At 38.0% G+C, this 27,029-nt stretch overlaps 1 protein-coding gene and 1 non-coding gene across 2 annotated transcripts in view; one reads left to right on the top strand and one right to left on the bottom strand.

The window, feature by feature from the left end:
* Positions 1–27,029, bottom strand: part of SPEF2 (sperm flagellar 2) — a 203,793-nt gene that overhangs the window by 165,735 nt on the left and 11,029 nt on the right. Inside the window, exons 2-5 of the mRNA XM_054555468.1 lie at positions 26,458–26,560; positions 7,280–7,532; positions 4,443–4,613; positions 2,155–2,295 (exon numbers count right to left, since the gene is read on the bottom strand). Of these exons, the coding sequence (XP_054411443.1) occupies positions 2,155–2,295; positions 4,443–4,613; positions 7,280–7,532; positions 26,458–26,560 (668 nt within the window). The remainder of the gene's footprint in view (positions 1–2,154; positions 2,296–4,442; positions 4,614–7,279; positions 7,533–26,457; positions 26,561–27,029) is intronic.
* Positions 21,958–22,022, top strand: LOC112133598 (U7 small nuclear RNA). Its single transcript, XR_002915231.2, has one exon. It is a non-coding gene; the product is annotated as a U7 small nuclear RNA (small nuclear RNA).

Genomic DNA, 27,029 nt, shown 5'->3' with positions numbered 1-27,029 from the left:
TGGAATGCAGTGGCACGATCTTGGCTCAAGGCAACCTCCACCTCCCGGATTCAAGTGATTCTTCTGCCTCAGCCTTCTGAGTAGCTGGGATCACAGGCATGTGCCACCACAACCGGCTAACTTTTGTATTTTTAATATAGATGGGGTTTCGCCAGGTTGACAAGGGTGGCCTCAAATTCCTGACCTCATGCGATCCTCCTGCCTCGGCCTTCCAAAGTCAAATATTTCTTTAAAAATTGTTGTCCTGGATGTTTTAAACATTCCTCATGCAACTTTATTTACACTATTAATTAGTTATCTGAAGTTTAACTTTAGCTCACCTTTGTGTTTTACAAACACTTTTTAAAAAACTTTAATCAGGCCAGGTGCAGTGCCTCACACCTGTAATCCCAGCACTCTGGGAGGCCAAGGCCAGCGGTTTGCTTGAGCCCAGGAGTTCGAGAGCAGCCTTGCGTACCTGTAGTCCCAGCTACTCAGGAGGCTGAGGCGGGAGGATCACTTGAGCCTGGGAGGTTAAGGCTGCAATGATCCATGATTTTACCACTGCACTCCAGCCTGGACAACAGAGTAAGACCGTGTCAAAAAAGAAAAAAAAAACAAAAAAAAAACACAAAAAAACTTTAATCAACTCAGGGACATATGAAAGGTAGATACTGAAATGGAGTCAGATAAAAGCCTCTGTAGGTGGTAATTTTAGAATCCAAGTACAGAATATTTTGTTAGTATTTAAAAAACAAAAAAAATGTGAATTAATGTAAAATTCAATGGATGTAGGAATCAGAGAGATCTGTCAATCTCTGCTTTACTACCACTGGGTAAAACACGTCAACTCTCTGGGTCTCAGTTTCCTCATCTACAAAATGGGAAAAAGAATACCCTACTTAGAGAGTTATTTATAAATTAAAGATAATGTGAAGTTTGACATACAGCACATGTTCAATAAATGGTAGCTATTAATCATCTTTATAGGTCACATGAGAGAATATAAACAATCATTGTAGCAGTATGCAGTGTGAATTGCAGGAATTTGTATCAAACTGAACTGTAACATTGCTCTCCTGTGAAATATAATGAGATTGCATCTTACTGAAATGATTAACAGTTGGTGTGGTCTAGTAAAATGTCATTGGTATAGGTATCTTAAATTTAAATATACTGATAGCAACAAGTCACTTAACATTCCTGGGATTCATAGAAAAATAGTGTGGCATGATGAGGAGGAATCGAGTAAAAGCATATAGTAGGAATGGCATATGTATGCTATGTGTACCTTGACTGGCCCCTGCTGTACCCATGGCAGTTATGACCTGCTATGGTTTGGATGATGGTCCCTGAACACCGCATGTGAAATTTGATCCCAGTGTTGAAGGTGGAACCTAATGGGAGGTGTCTGGGTCATGGGGGTGGATCCCGCATGAATAGACTCCCTCCCTGGGGGTAAGTGAGTTCTTACTCTGTTAGTTCCCATGAGAGCTGGTTGTTAAAAAGAGCCTGGCACCTTCTCTCACTCTCTTTTTCCCTCATGAATAGATTGATTCCCTCCCTAGAGGCGGGTTCTCACTCTATTAGTTCCCATGAGAGCTGGTTGTTAAAAAGAACCTGGCACCTTCTCTCTCCCTCTCTCCCTCTCTACACCCTCTCTCTCACTTTCTCTCCCCGCATGTAACGTCTGCACAAGATGGCTCCACCTCCCCTCCCCCTTCTCCTTACTAAGGCCCTCACCAGATACCCAGTCTTGAATCTTCCAACCTTCAGAACCATAAGCGACATAAACTCTTTTTCTTTAAAAATTACCCAGCCTCAGGTATTCTTTTACAGCAACACAATGGATAAGACATGACCCATTACAACAGCACCCATTCTGACCTACTTTGTTATTGACCACAGAATCTTTTTCAACACAGGAGTCCAGACTGCCATTTAATAGGAGTTTGCCATTGCTGGCCTAAAGCTACATTCTTCGTTCTGAACAAATAACAATATAAAATGAGTTGAATATGCATATAGTGGAAGAATTCTGAATGAGAAAGGACAAGGTCAGAGATAATTGGGAAAGCAAATGTGAAGTTTTGGAAAGTCTCTCTATATGTTTCAGAGACAGACTATTCTTTAGTTAAGATAAACACAGCATAATATTAAAGGATTATCACTTACTTCTGCCTCCTTTTTCTTTTTCATCATTTTTCGGGCCTCGAGTGCTTTCAAAGTACGATTTGATGCAGGTTTAGGAATCTGTATAATAGCTGCTTGGATTTTGGCCATTATTTCATTTTGTCGTCTTCTGTTTAAGTATTGCTGAATATCCCATATACATTAGTTTAGTGATTCAGAATAACAGAATAGGCAATATAATACACTCATAGGTACAAATATATAAAATTTATCTATTGAAAATTTCAGAACCCAGCAATTAGCCAAGAGACTAGGTGTCACAACTGTGTAATATTAAGAAGGAGGTGTCAATGTGACTTACTGTGAAAAGCATGATGTTAAAACACAATTCTGGAATCTGCAAATCATATCTATTAAATGTCTGTATTTTCATTCTGTGTGCTGATACTAAAAGGACAATAAAGATGTCCCAAATATAAATAAGTGTATAATTCTTTCCCAATCCTACTGTCATGACCTTACCAAGCATGGGAAGAAAAAAAATTCTATCTCTGAAGATGGTCCAATGAGAACATTCTATCTAGGAGACAGTTTCTAGGAGGGCTCCTGGGAAACCCAATAAAAATCACAAACTTCCCCAAAACCCAGTCACACTTAAACAATGAGTTCAGGGGCAACCTCAAAATTGAATTAACACTAAATTATATGATACAATTATTGGATCATCTCTTCTGTATGTAGACAGTAGTTATTTTAAGAAGACTATAAGCAGGAGAATGTATTTGAAAAGAAAAAGTGACTGAAAAATCAGATAAAGTATTTTAAAAGTAAATGATTTAAGAAGTAATATGTGAAACTAATCATGGCTTTACTACTAATACATTATATTAGAACTAATATGATCATTAGCTCCCATGTCCAAAGATAAAAAATTTCAATTTACCCTTAAAAAGGCATACATTATAGACAATTTTCTTCATTTCATTTTCCAAAATATGAATATTTATTTAATTGCAATATGTTTATCTTTTTTTCTTAAGAAGACCAGGAAGACACAGAGTCTTCCTTTTGCCTTATTTGTTCCCTATGATCATTTTGAACATAATTTATTTCAGAATATTTAATGGTATCATATTTCCTTTTTCTCAACATTCTTGGAGACTGTCTGCATTAGGCTTGGCACTAATAGACAGGCTGGTTCCACATAAATTAGAGTCACAGCAATTGGTCTCAACTTAAACACTACTTTAAGAGTGCTTTCTCTCTTTATCATGTAACACCAAAGGGAAACATAATCCTTTATTTACCCTCTGGCAAGTCATATAATTACATGACTGCTTTACATTTTATTATATATAAACTCCACTCCAGTTAGTCCACTCTTCTTGAAGCTACAAAAATGTCCAATTCTGAACTCTGAGGCAGGTAGAAGTAAGCATCCCCATTTTTACAGTTGGGGAAATTGAAGCTGAGAGTTGTTTATAGGCTGGCTCAACGTTAACCAGCTTGCAAGTGATCTTCCAGTTTGTCTGTCATCTTTCCATTCTTCCCTACAAAGAGCTGACTACATTCAGAATATAATTTCTTATCATTCCAAATAAATCCATGAATTTAAAAAGTGATTTTACAGTGCAATGCGAAGAACTACATAATTCTTTTGCCTGTAGTTTACACATTCCATATACCCAGTCACCTGAAATACTCTTGAAAATCTTTAATGATTCCATGTACCATTATTGTCTCACCCACAAAGGCACAGAAGATCATTAAAGAGTTTTAAAGAAATTTGAGAAGGAGCAGAGAGTTAGTCAAAGCAAGAAGCAAGGGCCAGAAAGAAGTTAAGAGTTGTTCAAGGTGATTGAAAAGGTAAGCAAGCAAAGAATTACCTCACATCTCCAAGAACAGAGAAATGGGGCAGGACCAAAGGTTGCAAAAGAGCAGAAAGCGAGGGGATAATGTCTGATCTATCTCCCTCAGTGGTGACAATGGTCATGTGCCTTTGACCAATGGGGTAGCTAGTAGCAACCCTCCATCACTAAAGCAGCTGAAACATTGATTTCTACCAGTGAAGGTAATGCAGTTGTCTTGCCACTCCAGAAGATGGCAGTTCCTGTTCTCAGCCACAGGTAGAGGTGAGAGTCAGCAAGAGTCGGGATGGAGAAAAGGAGCAGGGGAGAGAGAGAAAGGGTGAGAGTAGGGCAGGACAAAGTCATGCATCAGGAAAGTGCAACTTGTGCTCCACTACTGCTTATGCAATGTGTACTATAGGCATAAATCACAAACTGTATATTATGCACTAATGAATTTCTGAAAAAATAGTTCTATAGAACCTTTTCGATATCAAAACATCTTTGCTCTTCCTTGAGTTTTTGAAATCTTTCAAGTTTCTCAAAATGCAAATGGGCAAGATCTTCTTTCACGTGTTTATATTTTTCTTGAAACCTGTATGCAATCCGCATCAGATTGAAATCAGTTTGACGTGGTATCATGTGTCTAAGTCTCTAAATGAAAAAAGCATTTCAAAAGATTTTGTTATTAGAGAATAAAGAGTACATTTTCATTATAAGCACAAATAAAATTTGTCTTCAAAATGAAATTCTTTAAATTATTATTGTTGATAGTTAAGCTAAATTCAAGCCCCATTCCAATTACTCATATTCTTAATTGATGTAAGCGCAATTATGAAAACATTATCCTTTGTGGTTCTTCTTACAAAATAGCCTCATATATACTTTTATAGTTAAACTTTTTACACTGAGTTTAATTTTCAATAAATGGTATTTATATTCTTGGAAATACATTTTTGCAAAAATAATTTCATTAAACCAATTTTAACATATAAGAGATAATATAAGAAGCTAGATTCTTCCCATTGCTTAGCCACTCCTTAGTAAAAAGTGAAAAAACATTAAAACTTCCTAGGTATGTGTTTCAGCTTTACCACTTACTAGTTGCATAAAATTGGGCAAGTTACCTAATCCATCTGTGCCTTAGTTTCATCATCTGTAAAATGGGAATAATGTAAGTACCTATCTTTTACGGCCGTTGTGAAGATCAAGTCAGATAATATTCATAAAGCACCTGAAACAGGGCTTGGCACATCACTAGGCATGCCATTCAATAAATTTCAACCATTATTAATATCACCTGCATCTCTTCTCATCTAGTATCAAAGAAGACGGCATCTCTACTTCTCTCCTACGATATCACCTCTTCCACATGAACCATTGATTGCATATTCCTCCTTCCATCCCCAGAGGGCCTCTTTCCATCTGGTCCTTGTACCATTTTCATCTCTCCTGCCACTGATTCTTTTTCTCAACTGATAAGTGGCCCCAGTCTCTAGGTCCATAAAGCAAGCAATCTCATACTTCACTTGAGCTTTTCTCTCCTACTGTTCTCTTCTTTACCTCCACATTTCTTGAAAGAATAATCTATGCTACCCTCTTCCTCATCTCCAAAGTCCTTCTCAACTCACTGCAATCCATATCACTCTAATGAAACATTTTTCTCTCCCCAATATGTAAGCTCTAAGAGGGTTGGGGCTTTTCCTGTGTGTTTGTTGTGCAAGTGCTTGACAAAAAGTAGGACCCCAATAAATATTTGTTCAGTGGATGAATTATTGACTCTGGAAGTTCACCCATGACCAACATCAAATGAGCTAATAGGCACTTGTTTGTCTTCATCTACACAGCTCTTATAGCACTTGCCACTGTTGACTGCTTTACATTTTATTATATATAAACTCCATTCCAGTTAGTCCACTCTTTTTCTTGAAGCTACAAAAACATCCAATTCTGAACTCTTAGGCAGGTAGAAATAAGCATCCCTGTTTTTACAGTTGGGGAAATTGAAGCTGAGAGTTGTTTAGAGGCTGGCTCAATGTTAACCAGCTTGCAAGTGAAGGAGGCCGAATGCAATATTAAATTATTCATGTTAAGCCTAATCTAATTTCCAGCTCTCAAGGAGTGCTGAGTCCATTCTGCTACCAGACTTACAATGATATCCATGAAGAATGGACAAATGTAAACATGCAGATGGCCCTCATATCTATTATGTCATTGCTGCTTCAAAATTTAAATTTAAAAATATAATTCTATCCATTGATATTTACTCTTTTGCATCAGTGCAGCACTCATGATTATTCCAGAGGCCTGTAAAAGTTAACGCACTTCATTTACCATAAGGAATTGCATAAAAACTGGAGAGAACTGTCAACTAAAAAGTCATATCAATTAGTCAATAACACATTTAATGAGTACTTACAACATTTGAAGCATTGTACTAGACATATTCATCAAATCTGATGTACTAAAAATCTGGTAAGGTCGTATGACAAATAAATAATGAATAGTTAGCCAACAATATCAGTATCAGGAGGATAAAACCAAGAAAGTGAGAATTACTTATGCTCTAGAGTTGCAAAGGAAGAAACCATGTGTACTGGGCTGCACAGTAGATGAAGAACAGTTTGGGGAAGAGGAGAGATGAGAAGGGTGAGTTTGGGTGGGAGGGAAGGAAGAGCTGGAATAGACAGTCATATTTAAGGACAGACTGTCAATTAACATAGAAGAAAGAAATACCATGCTGAGGACTAGAAAGAAGGACTAGGAAGAAGTAAAAATAGGTTTCTGAGCAGAAGAACTCAATAAAAGTAAAATTTAGGGAAGATTCATTTAGCAGTTGATTGACTTATCCAGAAGATTGAGAGACGTTTTAGCAGGTTGCTGCAGTAGCTGATAAGAAGATCTGAGCAGATATGATGGGGTAGAAACAGAAAGAGAGGAGCAGGCACAAAAAGTATTAGGCCTGTAGTCCCAGCTACTTGGGAGGCTCAGGCAGAGGACTGCTTGAGCTCAGGAGTTCGAGACCAGCATGGGCAAAAGAGCAAGGCCCTGTCTCTCTAAAACGACAACAACAAAAAGTACTGGAAATTAGGAAAAGAGTTTGATAAGCTATTAGCAATATGGATAGGATAGAGAGAGACATCAAAAATGGCTAAATAAATTCAAAATATTAATATAAAATAAAACCCAAGTATGGCCAGTAACATATGTAAAGGATATATATGCCTAATGAGGCTTCTTTGAGAATTCAATATCACTGTCATTTCTCTTTATCAAATTTTACACTGTGACATGCTTATTATGCTTTTTTATGTACCCACCTCTCGAAAAGTATCACTTTTCATGTTTTGAAGTCTTAAATTTGTCAGATGTTGCATGGTTTGCATCTCCACTCCAGTCAGTCCACTTTTCTTCTTTTTCTGAAGAGCAATGTACAATTGATATAACAGCTTTGTTGCCACCCCAGGCTTTTCTGTGATGATGCCATGGGCCACATTCTGATCAAACTGCACACCCAGAAGGTGAAGCGTTGGCTCCAAGCGAGAAAAATTATTAAGTTTGGCACTTGAAACCCTGGACAGTAAAATATTTTACATAATTAGACATTAGCATTACATTAAAGACAAACAACAAATATCAGAAGTATTATCATTATCCAATATTTTGAATTATTTCATGTTCTTTTAGCTGTATCATTCCTCTCTAAAGCCACTCTAATGTAAATACATTGAGATTTTTTATTGACCATGTCTACCTGAACTCTATGCATTCGTTTCTCTTAAATGGCTACACTAAAATTTTTCTGCTCTAAATTGACAACAGAATTTCTTCAGAAGTAAATACAGAAGTCACAACACCTAAACCTGATACACTGTTCCTAGTATACTATTTCTCAAGAGATTGCATTCAGGTAGTAGTTCTAAATCTTTTGTTTTTGAATCACAGATACCTTTGAAAATCTGACAGTTATGGAAACTTTTTTACAGAAAAGAAAACATATATTTATACATATAGACAAAGCGTGTATAACATCGTATAGCATGTTTTGGAGCCTCTTACAGTCGAACCTAAAAGCACCCATCTTCTAAAAGGATGTGGAGCTGAGGAAATATAAGAGTGATTTATAAATATGAATGAGGAGCCAGCACCATAAGACAGCCAATGTCAACAAAAATAGTGATGTAATATCTTGAATTCATGTTCTGATTATGTGGTGTAACTTACTGTCCTGTTTCCTCTGTGTACTAATAACTTTTTTAACAGAAATATTTAGCAAGATATATTTAGTGTATTATGCTGCATCAATCAAACTTCAAATAAAATATTTTAAATTAATAAAAGAGAGACAGGCCTTGGAGGAGACAAGAAGAGATAATGCACGCTACAAGAAAACCTTCTCAGCATGAGACTAAATATACTTTTTTAAAGGTCTTCTCAGGTCCAGTTTTGCAATCTGTTTCTCCATAAATCACCGTACAGTTGGAGATACAACATTTGTCTAAAATGACTCAGGTAAAGCAGACCATGTTTTGAGGAATATGATTGTGAAAGAAGATAGTCAAATCAATGACATGTGCTTCCAATCTCTAGAAAGGCATCTATCACCCCTTTTGATCTTCCATCACAGTCGTCCTTTCATGCCTTTCCCATCCTAGGAGTCCTGTGTGCTTTGCTCACTACACATAATTGGAAAGATGTGAACTGAGAGCCATCTGTCAGAGCTTTGGTCTGGGTTATAACCTTGGGCTACAGATTTTAGGGGCATGCTAATTCAGGAGGGAGAGTCCAAAAACAAACATTACCCATTTCCAAATTTTATCAAAGCTTAGCCCTGCACTCAAGAAAAAGAGAGAAGAGTTTTCTCTTTCTCTCACTTGTGTCATGTGGATCCCAGGATGCAGTTAATAAGCCTGTTAATGTTATAATTCAGTTACCTACTAGGGTTTAAATGTATTTTATGAACTGGCCAAAGTACACAGGTCTAACAATACTCTTTGGAAGCTTATTTCTAATCAATCAAATTTGGGGAACAGAACTTGTGTGTAAATTGGTGGAAGCCTACTCTTGTTAAAGCATGGGTAGAATCAGAATGATAGGATAGTTGACAGTTGTTTTTTGAACACACAAAAACCACTGGGACATCTTTGCTCTGGAGACAGAGCATATGAGGTAAATGATGACCTCTGAGGGACCTCTCTACCAGCAGTCCTTGCTTGCTAAGAGACTACCTATCTCCTTCCCTTCTTGTCATCTGGTGAGGGAATACCTCTTCTTACAAGGTAAGTAGTAGCTGCCCCCCGAGAAATTGTCTTGACTATTTACTTAAAAAAAAAAAAACAAATCTTCTCAATTTTCACTATTTGTGAAGGAATAAAAATATTCAAAATCAGGGAATTCTTTCAGAGTTAGATGAGTATTCTTAGAATTAAATTATTTCCAAGATGAATAACTTTAAGTTATTTACAAAATATATTTCCAGTTTACATTTTAAACTAAAGAAACTAAAAGTGTTAGATAAGATCCCCAAATCATGAGCCTTGGCACCAGTTGCCTAAAAATTAGGCTATGACAAAAAAGGGATTATTTTCCCCACCAAATATACCATTACAAAGGTCATGCCCATAAAATTTACTGATCCTTGTCTTATTTAAAAGACCACGTGCCCTGGGGAAAAAATGGGCTGTTCCAAGAATTGAAGATGGATGATATGTGGTTCTCAATACAAGTAGGACCCTCTTCCCACATTAGGGAATGCACTGACTCTTGGTGAGAGAGAAAGTTAGTCCTTTGTAGTATATGACAAGCAGAGCTGTTTCAAAGGACACACACCTGTCCGAAGGTGGAGCAAGAGTATGAAATCTACCCTCTGTTCAGATTGTTAAGCCTTGTCGCTGGCATGACATTGCTTCATCCAAAATGGGGCTCCTTTTTCCTTGTAAAAAGGCCTTTGTGTTCACGAAGGCCTGCATTTTTACAGTCATTTCCAGCCAGATGGGGACCCTTTTTCCATTTCACAAAAGGCCCTCTGTGGTCCTGCCAATAAGAGCCACTTTGGTACACCTGAAACACTCATCTGCGATCTGGTCAGGATGGTCCTTTAACTTTTCCATGGTTAAGCAGATATACTCTCGATATCCCTCATTTATTCATTGGAAACAATATTATGAGCCTGCTATGGGCCAGGACAATGCTTGGAGCACAAAGAATAAACACACGCTGCAAGTTTCAGGATCTTCGCAATCTAGTTGAGGAGTAAACATTCATTTATCATTCATTAAACATTGTTTGGGCTCCTTCATGTGGCAGGCACTCTGATAAGAACTGATATATAAATAAATAATTATAACTTGATAATGATAATGTAATAAGGAAAGGGATGTCCAAAGTTTTATTAGAACAAAGGGAAAAGGGAGACTAAATCTACTAAGAAAGTAAAAGAAGAGTTTAGAGAAGGAGTAGATTTTTAGCTGGCACTTCAGAATAAATACAAGTTTCTCATGGTAGAAGTGAAAAAATAACATTAATCTGCAAAGGTGCAAGGCATAACAAAAACATATGATGTGTATGTGGACCAGAGAAGCTTAGGCTAGGATTCTCGGTTGATGGGAAATGTGGCTGGAAAGGTGAATGAGGGTCACACTGAGAAGCACCTTATAAGCCATGACCTTGAGAGTGACAGAGAGACTGGAACACTTGAATTTCTTAAGCTGATGGGGATATCACAGCTAGAGATATGAGTGTAGAGTTTTAGCTTCATGTTGGGAAGTCTAAACAAGGTCTTTATCTGTAGAATTTACTAGGAAATGTAGGCATTCATTAATTTAAAAAACATTGACTGAAAGCTAAATATGCACCAGCCCTATGTTAAGCCCTAGAGATATAAAGAAAAATAACCTAATACCTCTAACTTCATGGTGTTTTGTGCAACGTGAAACACAGATAAAGAAACTGACAACAAAGTGATCAGTGTTATAAAAATTAAATGTGTAGGCTGAGTTTCTAACTTTCATAAAGGGATAGACAGCAACAACAACAAAAGGATTGGACATCTGGTTATGTGCAAGTCATAACACATCAATCTATAAGAACTCCTGAGAAATCACAAAAAAGAAAATGAGGGCATGGACACTGACCTACCTACCCTGGCATTCTTATACCCTGGAGGGTAATCCAGCTTCCAATGGTGGCAGCAAGGCTAGGTACAGAGGGAGCAAAGGGCTGAGAGGTCAGGCAGTGGGGGCAGCTGGGGCTAACAACGAATTTATATGCCATGCCCTTGAGGAAGAGATGTGTGATATGAGATGTAGGTATGGGTTAGGATGTTACCCTGTACACCAGAAGCTTAAGAAATTGGAGGGGATTAGCAAAAAAGGGTTTATTTGGTATGACAGTGTAGTTCTAATCTATGGCTTCTTTTGTGTCATACAGTTACTATATGTACAACCAGGATAATCTGGATTATGAAAGAATAATTCACCTCTAGCATGGAAATATCAGAAATTCTTTTGCTCAGAAGTCTTATAACACAGGTGCAGCTTCATAAAGGCCTATCATTTCAGACAAACAAAAATAAGAAGTTACTTGAGCAGGAAGTTTCAGGTTAAAATATTATGGATTTGAAGTAGATCTTCGTAAATGGCAGAGTGAGAACCTCCAAAAATCTGTTCTTCCTTAAAGGCAACAATAACACTGATAAAAATTGTAAAAATCAACTTTTTCATAACTCTGGAAATTAGCTAAAGGCTGGTAACAACTCAAGGAGCATTTATTTAAGAAAAGCTGCTTAATAGTGGTAAGAAAAGAGAGCTTTTTGTCATTTTAGTTTGCTCCACGTCCACACCCCTCTCCCTAGCTCCATGGTGGCTATGAAAACCAGCAGCTGACTTACAACCATGGCAGCTATAAAAACCAGCAGTTTAGCAGTCATCAAAGCAGACAAACAGATTTGAAGCGCCTCCAAAGTCCTGTCTTCAGAGTGTTGCTTTTCTTTTCTTTTCTTTTTCCTTTCTTTCTTTTTTTTTTTTTTTTTTTTGGGACAGAGTCTCACTCTGTCACCCAGGCTGGAGTGCAACGGCGCAATCTTAGCTCATTGCAACCTCCATCTCCCAGGTTCAAGTGATTCTCCTGCCTCAGCCTCCTGAGTAGCTGGGAATACAGGTGCCCACCACCATGCCCAGCTAATTTTTTGTATTTTTAGCAGAGATGGGGTTTCACCATGTTGGCCAGGCTCATCTCAAACTCCTGACCTCAGGTGATCCACCCACCTCGGCCTCCCAAAGTGTTGGGATTACAGGCGTTGACCACCACACCCGGCCCAGAGTATTGCTATTTGACTACCCAGCAGTGTTGTGAAAATCCCCATTTTCAGGCCTTGTCATTATTTGACCTGATAGAGCTTACTCATTGAAAAAAGTCCTATCCCAAGGGTGTTAGGAAAAAAAATCATAGCAATTATTTATAATCACAGTTACCTGAGACAGTAAAACCAGTTGGAGCAAAGAAGAGCCTGGCCAAAAACTTAAAAGGAAGACCTATGAATGAGATGTCTGTTAGGGACTCTGAGGCCATATGCATGTGTAGGAATGTATGGATGCCTAGGAAAGACATGAGGAGGTCCAAATCTCTCACCTTTGGCTGACTTTGAGATGTTGCACAAGCAGGAAGTAAAGGCTAAGGGAAAATTTTAAACTGCCAGAGCATTGAAAACATGCCATAATCCACTCATAGAGTTTCTTAGCAAAGGAAAATGTGTTGGTCCAAAGTGTTAAAAGATATCTCTGTTCAACTGCTGACCACTAAGCTAATCAACTAGAGACTTCAGTTGCAGTATACAAGAGGGAATATAAACTTTACAGAATTAGTCCAGGAGAGCTACGAAACAAACAAACAAACAAAAAACGCAGAAGCAGCAGCAACAACAAACCCTGGGAATATGTAATAGTCTGAATTGACACATTATATTATTTTAAATGTCCAATTTTCAAAAATTATGAGACACACAAAGAAACAAGAAAGTATGACCTATACACAAGGAAAAAAAAGTGAATAGAAACTCCGTGGGGAAGTCTTGGACAAAGACCTTCAATGGCCTATTATAAATATGTTAAAGAAAGGAAAAGAAACTATGTTTATAAACCCTATTCCTGTTTAGAAAAAAAAAAGTGCAGCTCACTGCCAGTGCTCATTTAATTTTACATAAACACTCCATGAGGCTGAAGCAAATCTGACGAATTTTCAATGTGAAAATAAAATATAAAGACTGTTCTTGGAGTTATTTCTAAACAGAGCAAACACCAGAATCATCTGAATCATCAGAATCGTGTATTTTGGAAAAATTGGATTCACCAAATAAATCTTTGGCCAACAACTGTTGGAGAACGGTGTTAACATTATACATAGGAATGCTATGTTTTCTAGGATTTGACATTTTTGGTGATTGAGAATTACTACATTTTGTAAATGGAAATACCACTGCTAAAAACCGAATCCTGTAAATAGAATGATGTCTTTTGTTTCCAAAGTCAATATACTAGAGCAATGCAGAAACAATAATAAAAGCAAGATATTTCATGGTAAAGTTATCTCAGGGTAAACGCTACAGCCGCAAGCACTGCCAGCTAGTGTTCTCGGGGTAAATGGGAAAATGGTTAAAGTTAAAATAAAGTATGAGAACACTGTTTCAACAAAAACAGAGTATCAATACAGAAATAGAAATTATAAAAATAGGAACACAGTGAAATTCTGAAGTTGAAAAGTACAACTGAAATAAAAACATTCACAATAAGAGTTCAACAGCAAACTAGAGTTGGCAGAGGAAAGAATCTGAGATCTGAGAACCCAAAGACAGGTCAACTAAAACTACTCAGAGGAGGAAAAAAAAAGCATGAAGAAAAATGACCAGAACCTCAAAACACATACATCCACTCTAATCATGAGAAAAACATCAGAGAAATTCCACCTGAGGGAAAATCACTTCGCTAGTATTCTTCAAAACTGTCAAGATCATCGAAAATAAGAAAAGTCTGTCTGAGAAAGTATCACATTCAAGAAGAGCCTAAGGAGATATAATATGATATGCTTGATGGGATCCCAGAACAAGAAAGACATTAGGTAAAAAATAAAAAAAAACCTAAATGGCATATAGATTTTATTTGATAATAATATACAAATATTGGCTCATTAATTGTAACAAATGTACCACACCAATGTAAGATGCTAGCGATAGGTATGAATAGATGTGTACAATATAGGAAATCTCTGTATTATGTCAATAATTTTTCTGTAAATCTAAAACTGTTCTATAATAAAAAGTTTATTTAACAATAAACAAAGCCTCAGAGACCTACAGGACATCACCAGGCATACCAATATACACATAATTGGAGAATGATATGGGAGAGAGAAAGAAAGGGAACAAAAAGAATCTTTGGAGAAACAGTGGCCAAAACTTCACGAATGTGATGAAAGATATGGATTCACACATCCAAGAAGCTCAATGAACTGCAGTAGGTTAGTCACAAAGATGTCTACACCTAGACATATTATAGTCAAGTTGTTGAAAGACAAAGAGAGAATCTTAAAAGCATCAAGAGAAAAAGAAGACATCAAATACAAGAGCTTCTCTATAAAATAAACAGCTGACTTCTTGTCAGAAATTAGGGAGGCCAGAAGACAGCTGGAAGACATGGTCACAGTGCTGAAAAAGAAAAACTGCAAATCAAGAATTCTATGACTGGTAAAAATATGTATCAAAACTGAAGGATAAACAAAAACTAAGATAACCCATTGTTAACATACCTGCCCTATAAGAAATACTAAAGGGAATCTTTAAGTCCTAAATGAAAGGACAATATACAGTAACTCAAATCACATGAATAAATTTTAAAGCACATCAGTAGAAGTAACTACATAGAGTAACATAAAAAATAGTTTAAATATATTTTTGTTCGTAACTATTTTCTTCTCCTTATCTGATTTAAAAGTTAAGTGCATATAGCAATAATTATAAAACTGACTTGAAACACTGGAATAGGAACAGCTCCGGTCTACAGCTCCCAGCGTGAGCGACGCAGAAGACGGGTGATTTCTGCATTTCCATCTGAGGTACCGGGTACATCACACTAGGGAATGCCAGACAGTGGGCGCAGGTCAGTGAGTGCGTGCACCATGCGCGAGCCGAAGAAGGGCGAGGCATTGCCTCACTCAGGAAGCACAAGGGGTCAGGGAGTTCCCTTTCCTAGTCAAAGAAAGGGGTGACAGACGGCACCTGGAAAATCGGGCCACTCCCACCCGAATACTGAGCTTTTCCGACGGGCTTAAAAAATGGCACATCAGGAGATTATATCCCGCACCTGACTCAGGGTGCCCACCGAGTCTCGCTGATTGCTAGCACAGCAGTCTGAGATCAAACAGCAAGGCGGCAGCGAGGCTGGGGGAGGTGTGCCCGCCATTGCCCAGGCTCGCTTAAGTAAACAAAGCAGCTGGGAAGCTCGAACTGGGTGGAGCCCACCACACCTCAAGGAGACCTGCCTGCGTCTGTAGGCTCCACCTCTTGGGGCAGGTCACAGACAAACAAAAAGACAGCAGTAACCTCTGCAGACTTAAATATCCCTGTCTGACAGCTTTGAAGAGAGCAGTGGTTCTCCCAGCACGCAGCTGGAGATCTGAGAACGGGCAGACTGCCTCCTCAAGTGGGTCCCTGACCCCTGACCCCCGAGCAGCCTAACTGGGAGGCACCCCCCAGCAGGGGCAGACTGACACCTCACACGGCTGGCCAGGTACTCCAACAGACCTGCAGCTGAGGGTCCTGTGTGTTAGAAGGAAAACTAACAAACAGAAAGGACATCCACACCAAAAACCCATCTGTACATCACCATCATCAAAGACCAAAAGTAGATAAAACCACAAAGATGGGGAAAAAACAGAGCAGAAAAATGGAAACTCTAAAAAGCAGAGTACCTCTCCTCCTCCAGAGGAACGCAGTTCCTCACCAGCAACAGAACAAAGCTGGACAGAGAATGACTTTGACTAGCTGAGAGAAGAAGGCTGCAGACGATCAAATTACTCCGAGCTACGGGAGGATATTCAAACCAAAGGCAAAGAAGTTGAAAACTTTGAAAAAAATTTAGAAGAATATATAACTAGAATAACCAATACAGAGAAGTGCTTAAAGGAGCTGATGGAGCTGAAAACCAAGGCTCGAGAACTACGTGAAGAATGCAGAAGCCTCAGGAGCTGATGCGATCAAATGGAAGAAAGGGTATCAGCCATGGAAGATGAAATGAATGAAATGAAGTGAGAAGGGAAGTTTAGAGAAAAAAGAATAAAAAGAAATGAGCAAAGCCTCCAAGAAATATGGGACTATGGGAAAAGACCAAATCTACGTCTGATTGGTGTACCTGAAAGTGACGGGGAGAATGGAACCAAGTTGGAAAACACTCTGCAGGATATTATCCAGGAGAACTTCCCCAATCTAGCAAGGCAGGCCAACATTCAGATTCAGGAAATACAGAGAACACCATAAAGATACTCCTTGAGAAGAGCAACTCCAAGACACATAATTGTCAGATTCAACAAAGTTGAAATGAAGGAAAAAATGTTAAGGGCAGCCAGAGAGAAAGGTCGGGTTACCATCAAAGGGAGACCCATCAGACTAACAGCCGATCTCTTGGCAGAAACTCTACAAGCCAGAAGAGAGTGGGGGTCAATATTCAACATTCTTAAAGAAAAGAATTTTCAACCCAGAATTTCATATCCAGCCAAACTAAGCTTCATAAGTGAAGGAGAAATAAAATACTTTACAGACAAGCAAATGCTGAGAGATTTTGTCACCACCAGGCCTGCCCTAAAAGAGCTCCTGAAGGAAGCGCTAAACATGGAAAGGCACAACCGGTACCAGTCGCTGCAAAATCATGACAAAATGTAAAGACCATCGAGACTAGGAAGAGACTGCATCAATTAACGAGCAAAATAACCAGCTAACATCATAATGACAGGATCAAATTCACACATAACAATATTAACTTTAAATGTAAATGGACTAAATGCTCCAATTCAAAGACACAGACTGGCAAATTAGATAAAGAGTCAAGACCATCAGTGTGCTGTATTCAGGAAACCCATCTCACGTGCAGAGACACATATAGGCTCAAAATAAAAGGATGGGGGAAGATCTACCAAGCAAATGGAAAACAAAAAAAGGCAGGGGTTGCAATCCTAGTCTCTGATAAAACAGACTTTAAACCAACAAAGATCAAAAGAGACAAAGAAGGCCATTACATAATGGTAAAGGGATTAATTCAACAAGAAGAGCTAACTATCCTAAATATATATGCACCCAATACAGGAGCACCCAGATTCATAAAGCAAGTCCTGAGTGACCTACAAAGAAACTTAGACTCCCACACATTAATAATGGGAGACTTTTAACACCCCACTGTCAACATTAGACAGATCAATGAGACAGAAAGTCAACAAGGATACCCAGGAATTGAACTCAGCTCTGCACCAAGCGGACCTAATAGACATCTACAGAATTCTCCACCCCAAATCAACAGAATATACATTTTTTTCAGCACCACACCACACCTATTCCAAAATTGACCACATACATGGAAGTAAAGCTCTCCTCAGTAAATGTAAAAGAACAGAAATTATAACAAACTATCTCTCAGATCACAGTGCAATCAAGCTAGAACTCAGGATTAAGAGTCTCACTCAAAACCGCTCAACTACATGGAAACTGAACAACTTGCTCCTGAATGACTACTGGGTACATAACGAAATGAAGGCAGAAATAAAGATGTTCTTTGAAACCAACGAGAACCAAGACACAACATACCAGAATCTCTGGGATGCATTCAAAGCAGTGTGTAGAGGGAAATTTATAGCACTAAATGCCCACAAGAGAAAGCAGGAAAGATCCAAAATTGACACCCTAACATCACAATTAAAAGAACTAGAAAAGCAAGAGCAAACACATTCAAAAGCTAGCAGAAGGCAAGAAATAACTAAAATCAGAGCAGAACTGAAGGAAACAGAGACACAAAAAACCCTTCAAAAAATTAATGAATCCAGGAGCTGGTTTTTTGGAAGGATCAACAAAATTGATAGACTGCTAGCAAGATTAATAAAGAAAAAAAGAGAGAAGAATCAAATAGATGCAATAAAAAATGATAAAGGGGATATCACCACCGATCCCACAGAAATACAAACTACCATCAGAGAATACTACAAACACCTCTATGCAAATAAACTAGAAAATCTAGAAGAAATGGATAAATTCCTCGACACACACACTCTCCCAAGACTAAACCAAGAAGAATTTGAATCTCTGAATAGACCAATAACAGGCTCTGAAGTTGTGGCAATAATCAATAGCTTACCAACCAAAAAGAGTCCAGGACCAGATGGATTCACAGCCGAATTCTAACAGAGGTACAAGGAGGAACTGGTACCATTCCTTCTGAAACTATTCCAATCAATAGAAAAAGAGGGAATCCACCCTAACTCATTTTATGAGGCCAGCATCATCCCAATACCAAAGCCGGGCAGAGACACAACCAAAAAAGAGAATTTTAGACCAATATCCTTGATGAACATTGATGCAAAAATCCTCAATAAAATACTGGCAAACCAAATCCAGCAGCACATCAAAAAGCTTATCCATCATGATCAAGTGAGCTTCATCCCTGGGATGCAAGGCTGGTTCAATATACGCAAATCAATAAATGTAATCCAGCATATAAACAGAACCAAAAACAAAAACCACATGATTATCTCAATAGATGCAGAAAAGGCCTTTGACAAAATTCAACAACCTTCATGCTAAAACCTCTCAAGAAATTAGGTATTGATGGGACATATCTCAAAATAATAAGAGGTATCTATGACAAACCCACAGCCAATATCATACTGAATGGGCAAAAACTGGAAGCATTCCCTTTGAAAACTGGCACAAGACAGGGATGCCCTCTCTCACCACTCCTATTCAACATAGTGTTGGAAGTTCTGGCCAGGGCAATTAGGCAGGAGAAGGAAATAAAGGGTATTCAATTAGGAAAAGAGGAAGTCAAATTGTCCCTGTTTGCAGACGACATGATTGTACATCTAGAAAACCCCATTGTCTCAGCCCAAAATCTCCTTAAGCTGATAAGCAACTTCAGCAAAGTCTCAGGATACAAAACCAATGTACAAAAACCACAAGCATTCTTATACACCAACAACAGACAAACAGAGAGCCAAATCATGAGTGAACTCCCATTAACAATTGCTTCAAAGAGAATAAAATACCTAGGAATCCAACTTACAAGGGACGTGAAGGACCTCTTCAAGGAGAACTACAAACCACTGCTCAAGGAAATAAAAGAGGATACAAACAAATGGAAGAACATTCCATGCTCATGGGTAGGAAGAATCAATATCGTGAAAATGGCCATACTGCCCAAGGTAATTTACAGATTCAATGCCATCCCCATCAAGCGACCAATGACTTTCCTCACAGAATTGGAAAAAACTACTTTAAAGTTCATATGGAACCAAAAAAGAGCCCGCATCACCAAGTCAATCCTAAGCCAAAAGAACAAAGCTGGAGGCATCACACTACCTGACTTCAAACTATACTACAAGGCTGCAGTAACCAAAACAGCATGGTACTGGTACCAAAACAGAGATATAGACCAATGGAACAGAACAGAGCCCTCAGAAATAACACCGCATATCTACAACTATCTGATCTTTGACAAACCTGAGAAAAACAGGCAATGGGGAAAGGATTCCCTGTTTAATAAATGGTGCTGGGAAAACTGGCTAGCCATATGTAGAAAGCTGAAACTGGATCCCTTCCTTACACCTTATACAGAAATCAATTCAAGATGGATTAAAGACTTAAATGTTAGACCTAAAACCATAAAAATCCTAGAAGAAAACCTAGGCATTACCATTCAGGACATAGGCATGGGCAAGGACTTCATGTCTAAAACACCAAAAGCAATGGCAACAAAAGCCAAAATTGACAAATGGGATATAATTAAACTAAAAAGCTTCAGCACAGCAAAATAAACTACCATCAGAGTGAACAGGCAACCTACAAAATGGGAGAAAATTTTCACAACCTACTCATCTGACAAAGGGCTAATATCCAGAATCTACAATGAACTCAAACAAATTTACAAGAAAAAAAACAAACAACCCTATCAAAAAGTGGGCAAAGGACATGAACAGACACTTCTCAAAAGAACACATTTATGCAGCCAAAAAACACATGAAAAAATGCTCACCATCACTGGCCATCAGAGAAATGCAAATCAAAACCACAATGAGATACCATCTCACACCAGTTAGAATGGCAATCATCAAAAAGTCAGGAAACAACAGGTGCTGGAGAGGATGTGGAGAAATAGGAACACTTTTACACTGTTGGTAGGACTGTAAACTAGTTCAACCCTTGTGGAAGTCAGTGTGGCAATACCTCAGGGATCTAGAACTAGAAATTCCATTTGACCCAGCCATCCCATTACTGGGTATATACCCAAAGGACTATAAATCATGCTGCTATAAAGACACATGCACACGTATGTTTATTGCGGCATTATTCACAATAGCAAAGACTTGGAACCAACTCAAATGTCCATCAATGATAGACTGGATTAAGAAAATGTGGCACATATACACCATGGAATACTATGTAGCCATAAAAAATGATGAGTTCATGTCCTTTGTAGGGACATGGATGAAATTGGAAATCATCATTCTCAGTAAACTATCGCAAGAACAAAAAACCAAACACCGCATATTCTCACTCATAGGTGGGAATTGAACAGTGGGAACACATGGACACAGGAAGGGGAACATCACACTTTGGGGACTGTTGTGGGGTGGGGGGAGAGGGGAGGGATAGCATTGGGAGATATACCTAATGCTAGATGACGAGTTGGTGGGTGCAGCGCACCAGCATGGCACATGTATACATATGTAACTAACCTGCACATTGCGCACATGTACCCTAAAACCTAAGGTATAATAATAATAAATAAATAAATGAATAAATAAATGAATAATTAAAAAAACTGACGTGATGGGCTTAAAATGTAATTTGTAGGACAACAATAGCACAAAAAAGGAGGAGACAATTGAGCTACACTGGAGCAAATTTTTTTCTTTACTAATTAAATTATAGTAGTATTAATCTGAATAGTTTGATTTAAATTAAAATATTAATTGTAATCTTCATGAAAACCACTAAGAAAATGACTCAAAAAATATAGTAAAAGAAACAATAAGGGAATTAAAATGGTATTAGAAAATATCTAACACAAAAGAAGGTAGTAGTAGTGCAGTAAAAAAGACATAAGACATATACACAACAAATATCTAAATCACACACTTAAATCCTCCTCCATAATTACATTGTAAATAAATGGATTAAATAACTACAATTACAAAGAGGGAATTGACAGAATATACAATCCAATCATATGCTTTCTACAAGAAAATACACTTTAGATTCAAAGACACAAATGTATTCAAAGTAAAAGGATGGAAAAACATATATCAAGCAAATAATAACCAAATCAGGACTAGAGTGACTATAGTATCAGGCAAAATTTACTTTCAGAAAAAAAAAGTATTACTTGATAATATTTTATATTGTTAAAAAGTCAATCCCTCAAGAAGACATAACAATTATAAACATATATGCATCTAACAATGGAGCCACAAAATACATGGAGCAAAAACTGAAAGAAGTAGAGGGAGAAATAGACAATTCAACAAGAATAATTTGAGACTTTGGTTCCAACTTTCAATAATGGATACAGCAACTAGGCAGAAGATCAGTAAGGAAATGTAAGACCTGGATAACACTATAAACCAACTGGACCTTACAGATATCTATAAACACTTTAATGAACAATAATAGAATATACATTCTCTTCAAGTGCATATGAAACATTTTCAAAAAGAGAATATATGTTAGACCATTTTTAAAAACAGCTTCAATAAGTGTTGTAGCTCCTTTAGAATTTGTCTAGCAGGTTTTATAGGTTTTGCCAGAAAATTTCCCACCAAAAAAAAAATTTCATTAAGTTTAAAGAAATTGAAATAACTGTGTTGTCCAATGACAATGTAATTAAATTAGAAATAAATAATACAGCAAATTTGGAAAATTCAAAAGTACATGGAAATTAAATAACATACTCCTAAATAATAATGAATCATAGAAGAAACCACAAGAGAAATTAGAATATTATTTGAGATAAATAAAGGTGCAAAATGACATACCAAAACTTATGTGATACAGCTAAATCAGTGCTTAGAGGGAAATTTATAGCCATCAATGCAAATGTTAAAAAAGAAAATCTCAAATAAAAAAGTTAACTATCCATAACAAGAAACTACAAAAAGAAAACTAAACCCAAAATAAGCAGAAGGCCAGAAATGACAATAAGAACAGAAATAATGAAGTAGCTGATATGGTTAAGCTTTGTGTCCCCACCCAAATCTCATCTTGAACTGTAATCCCCATAATTCCTACATGTCTAGGGAGATACCTGGTGGGAGGTGATTGGATCATGGAGGCAGCTTCCCCCATGTTGGTCTTGTGATAGTGAGTGAGTTCTCATGAGATATGATGGTTTTATGCGGGGCCCTTCCCACTTTGCTACTCACTCTTCTCTCTCCTGCTGCCTTGTGAAAAAGTATGTGTTTGCTTCCTCTTCTGCCATGATTGTAAGTTTCCTGAGGCCTCCCCAGCAATGTGGAAGTATAAGTCAATTAAACCTCTTTCCTTTATAAATTGCCCAATCTTGGGTGTGTATTTATAGCAGTGTGAAAATGGACTAATACAGTAAATTGGTACCGCAGAGAGTGGGGTACTACTATAAAGATACCCGAAAATGTGGAAGTGACTTTGGAACTAGGTAACAGGCAAAGGTTGGAACAGTTTGGAGGGCTCAGAAGAAAACAGGAAAATGTGGAAAAGTTTGGAACTTCCTAGAGACTTATTGAATGGCTTTGACCAAAATGCTGACAGTGATATGGACAATGAAGTCCAGGCTGAGGTGGTTTCACATAAGATAGTATAGTATTTGCATATAATCTACATACATCCTTTCATATATTTTCAATCATCTCTAGATTACTTATCATCTCTAGATTACTTACCTAATACAATGCCTGCATATTACTTCATTCTTGTGGATTCAATGTAGTACTCAGTTTGTGACAAATACAAGTTTTGCTCTTTGGAACTCTGTGAAATTTTTTTCCCAAATATTTTTGAATTGCAATTGCTTGAATTCATGGATGTGGAAATCATGGATACAGAGGGCCAACTATATCTGAGTTGTTTCTACTTTTTGGCTATTAGGAATAATCCGCTATGAACATTGTGTTATCACATGGATAGGTTTTAATTTCTCTTGGGTATATATCTAGAAGTGGAATTGTTGGGTTTGAGAGTCTATGTTTACCTTTTGAGGCACACCTGAACAGTTTTTTTAAGTGCCTGAATTAGTTAAATTCACACTAACATTGTATGAGGGTTTTGATTTCTCCATGTCCTTATCATCACTTGTTATTTTCTATCTTTCTGCCTGTAGCCATCCTAGTGGGTGTGAAGTGGTATCTTGTGATCTTGATTTGCATTTTCCTAATCACTAATTGATATGGTTTGGCTCTGTGTTCCCACCCAAATCTCAACTTGTAGCTCCCATAATTCCCACATGTTGTGGGAGGAACCCAGTGGGAGATGACTGAATCATGGGGGCAGGTCTTTCCCATGCTGTTCTCGTGATAGTGAATGGGTCTCACAAGGTCTGATGGTTTTAAAAACAAGAGCTTCTCTGCACAACCTCTCTCTTTGCCTGCTACCATCAATGTAAGATGTGGCTTGCTCCTCCTTGCCTTCCACCATGATTGTGAGGCCTCCCCATCCATGTGGAACTATAAGTCCAAAACAACTTTCTTTTATAAATTGCCCAGTCTTGGGTATGTCTTTATCAGCAGCGTGAAAATGGAATAATACACTAATGATGTTGAGCATCTGTTCATCTCCTTATTAGTTGTGTGTTAGCTTATTTGGTGAAATGTCCATTCAGATCCTTTGCCTATTGTTAAATTGGATTGTCTTTTTACTACTGAGTTATAAGTGTTACTTATATATTCTAATAGCCACACGGAGATGAGGAACTTGTTGGGAACTGGAATAAAGGTGATTTTGCTATGCTTTAGCAAAAAGACTGGTGGCATTTTACCCCTGCCCTACAGATCTGTGGAACTTTGAACCTGAGAGAGATGATTTAGGGTTTCTGGTGGAAGAAATTTCTTTTCTTTTGTTTTGTTTTTTGTTTTTTTGTTGTTTTTTTTTTGAGACGGAGTCTCGTTCTGCTGTCCAGGCTGGAGTGCAGTGGCCCAATCTCGGCTCACTGCAAGCTCTGCCTCCCGGGTTCACGCCATTCTCCTGCCTCAGCCTCCTGAGTAGCTGGGACTACCTGCGCCCACCACCATGCCCGGCTAATTTTTTGTATTTTTAGTAGAGATGGGGTTTCACCATGTTAGCCAGGATGGTTTCGATCTCCTGACCTCGTGATCCACCCACCTCGGCCTCCCAAAGTGCTGGGATTACAGGCTCTGGTGGAAGAAATTTCTAAGCAGCAAAGCATTCAAGAAGTTTGCTGCAGGCATGGAGCCCTCATGGAGAACCTCTGCTGGGGCAGAAGGGAAATGTGGGGTCAGAGCCCTCACACAGTCTCTAGTGGGGCACCACCTAGTGGAGCTATGAGAAGAGGGCAACCGTCCTCCAGAAACCAGAATGGTAGATCCACCGACAGCTTGCACCATGCACCTGGAAAAGCCACATACACTCAACACCAGCCTGTGAATGAAGCCAGGAGGGGCGTTGTACCCTGAAAGCCACAGGGATGGAGCTGTCCAAGGCCATGGGAGCTCACTTCTTGCATCACTGTGCCCTGGATGTGAGACATGGAGTCAAAGGAGATGATTTTGGAACTTTAAAGTTTAATGACTGCCCTATTGGGTTTTGATATCTGTAGAGGGTCCAGGAACCAATACCCCAAGGATACCAACATAGGATTGTATCCATCAATTGATAAATAGATAAACAAAATGTGGTATGGTATATCCATATAATCGAAATTATTCAGAAAATAAATAGAAATGAAGAAATACTGATACTTGCTAACATGGGTGAACCTTGAAAACATTATCCTAAGTGAAGAAGCCAGTCACAAAATGTCACAAATTGTGTGATTCCATTGATATAAAATGTGTAGAATAGGCAAATCCATAGAGACAGAAAAGTAGATTAGTAGGTGCCAGAGGCTGGGTGTTTAGATGGTGGTGATGGTTGTGAAGACACTAAATATGTGACTATATTAAAAAACACTGAATTAAATGCTTTAAAATGGTGAATTGTGGTACATAAATTATATTTCAATATAGCCACTAAAATAAAAAACCATTATGAATTTTTTATTAGTAGTTAAGTTCCATTTTACATTTTTAAAACACAAATAATAATACTAATTGTCCACCCAAGGCACTATATGTTGTTTCACTTCTCTTAAAAGAAGGAACAGGTTGGGCGCGGTGGCTCATGCCTGTAATCCCAGCACTTTGGAAGGCCGAGACAAGTGGATCATCAGGTCAGGAGATCGAGACCATCCTGGCTAACACGGTGAAACCTCGTCTCTACTAAAAAGAAAAAATACAAAAAAAAAAATTAGCCAGGGTGGTGGCGGGCGCCTGTAGTCCCAGCTACTCAGGAGGCTGAGGCAGGAGAATGGCGTGAACCCGGGAGGCGAAGCTTGCAGTGAGCAGAGACCACACCACTGCACTCCAACCTGGGCAACAGAGTGAGACTCCATCTCAAAAAAAAAAAAAAAAAAAAAAAGAACAATCGATTAACAAAACAGGAAGTAATCTGGTGTAAATAAGTCCCATTTAGAGATGAGGTCTTGCTGCAACCATATAACAATCTCTCTGCTGTACTCTTGAGACAATAAAAAATGTATGTGCAAGGAAGGAACAATTTCCATATCAATGGTCTGCTTGGGTGTTCAAGGTTTGGAAGGGATCTTATGATTCATGATTCTTTGAAGTTAACTTTGGAAAATTCCAAAGAAATTAACTTTTCTTAAAAGTAAAGAGTAGTCCAGAAGCGGGGGCGCACGCATGTAATCCCAACACTTTGGAAGGCTGAGGCAGGAGGATCACTTGAGCCCAGGAGTTCAAGACCAGCCGGGGTAACAGGGCAAAATCCCGTGTACACCAAAAATACAAAAATTAGCCAGGCGTGGTGGCATGCATCTGTAGTCCCACCTATTTGGGAAGCCGAGGCAAGAGGATTGCTTGATCCCAGGAGTTTGAGGTTGCAGTGAGCTATGATCACGCTACTGTACTCCAGTCTCAGTAACAGAACAAGACCTTGTCTCAAAACAAATAAACAACAACAACAACAAAAAGGAATAATCTCACTAACCTGCTGTCCAAAAATTCTGAAAAATCATCCTGAAGTTCAGACTTGTGTAGAACTTCTCCAAGTAGATAGCCACTGGAAAATGCCTTTGCAAATGACTTGGGACCTGAGTTTCAAAACATTGAGATAAAAACCACGAATACAATGTTGCGCATAGAGCTAATGATCTCTTTAAATATACATACACTAAAAACCACACAATTTAACTGGAACTCAAAATGCCATGAATATATTTCTAGAAATATCTTTTAATAACCAAAGGAAAAGGTTGACATTTAACAGTAGATATTTTATAAAGATTCCCAAATAAATATAAATCAATAATTGATGAAATACAAAATTTTGAAGGAAAAGAAAGACAACGGGTAAAATTTTTTTTAAAAAATGCTACCAAAAAATTTATAAATAACATTAGATCTAAAAACTAGACTTAAAGATATTTTATAAAATTATACTCTAATACTTTAGTTACCCACACAACCTATGATGATAGCATATTTTGGCCAAGTGAGATGAAAGCTAACTTCTTTTAAACAAATACCTCATTTTAACCTGCAAAACAATGGAAAGCTTAC

Source organism: Pongo abelii, chromosome 4, assembly GCF_028885655.2.
Source record: "Pongo abelii isolate AG06213 chromosome 4, NHGRI_mPonAbe1-v2.0_pri, whole genome shotgun sequence".
NCBI classification, from domain to species: Eukaryota; Metazoa; Chordata; class Mammalia; order Primates; family Hominidae; genus Pongo; species Pongo abelii.
This window is presented reverse-complemented; position numbering and strand designations above follow the sequence as displayed.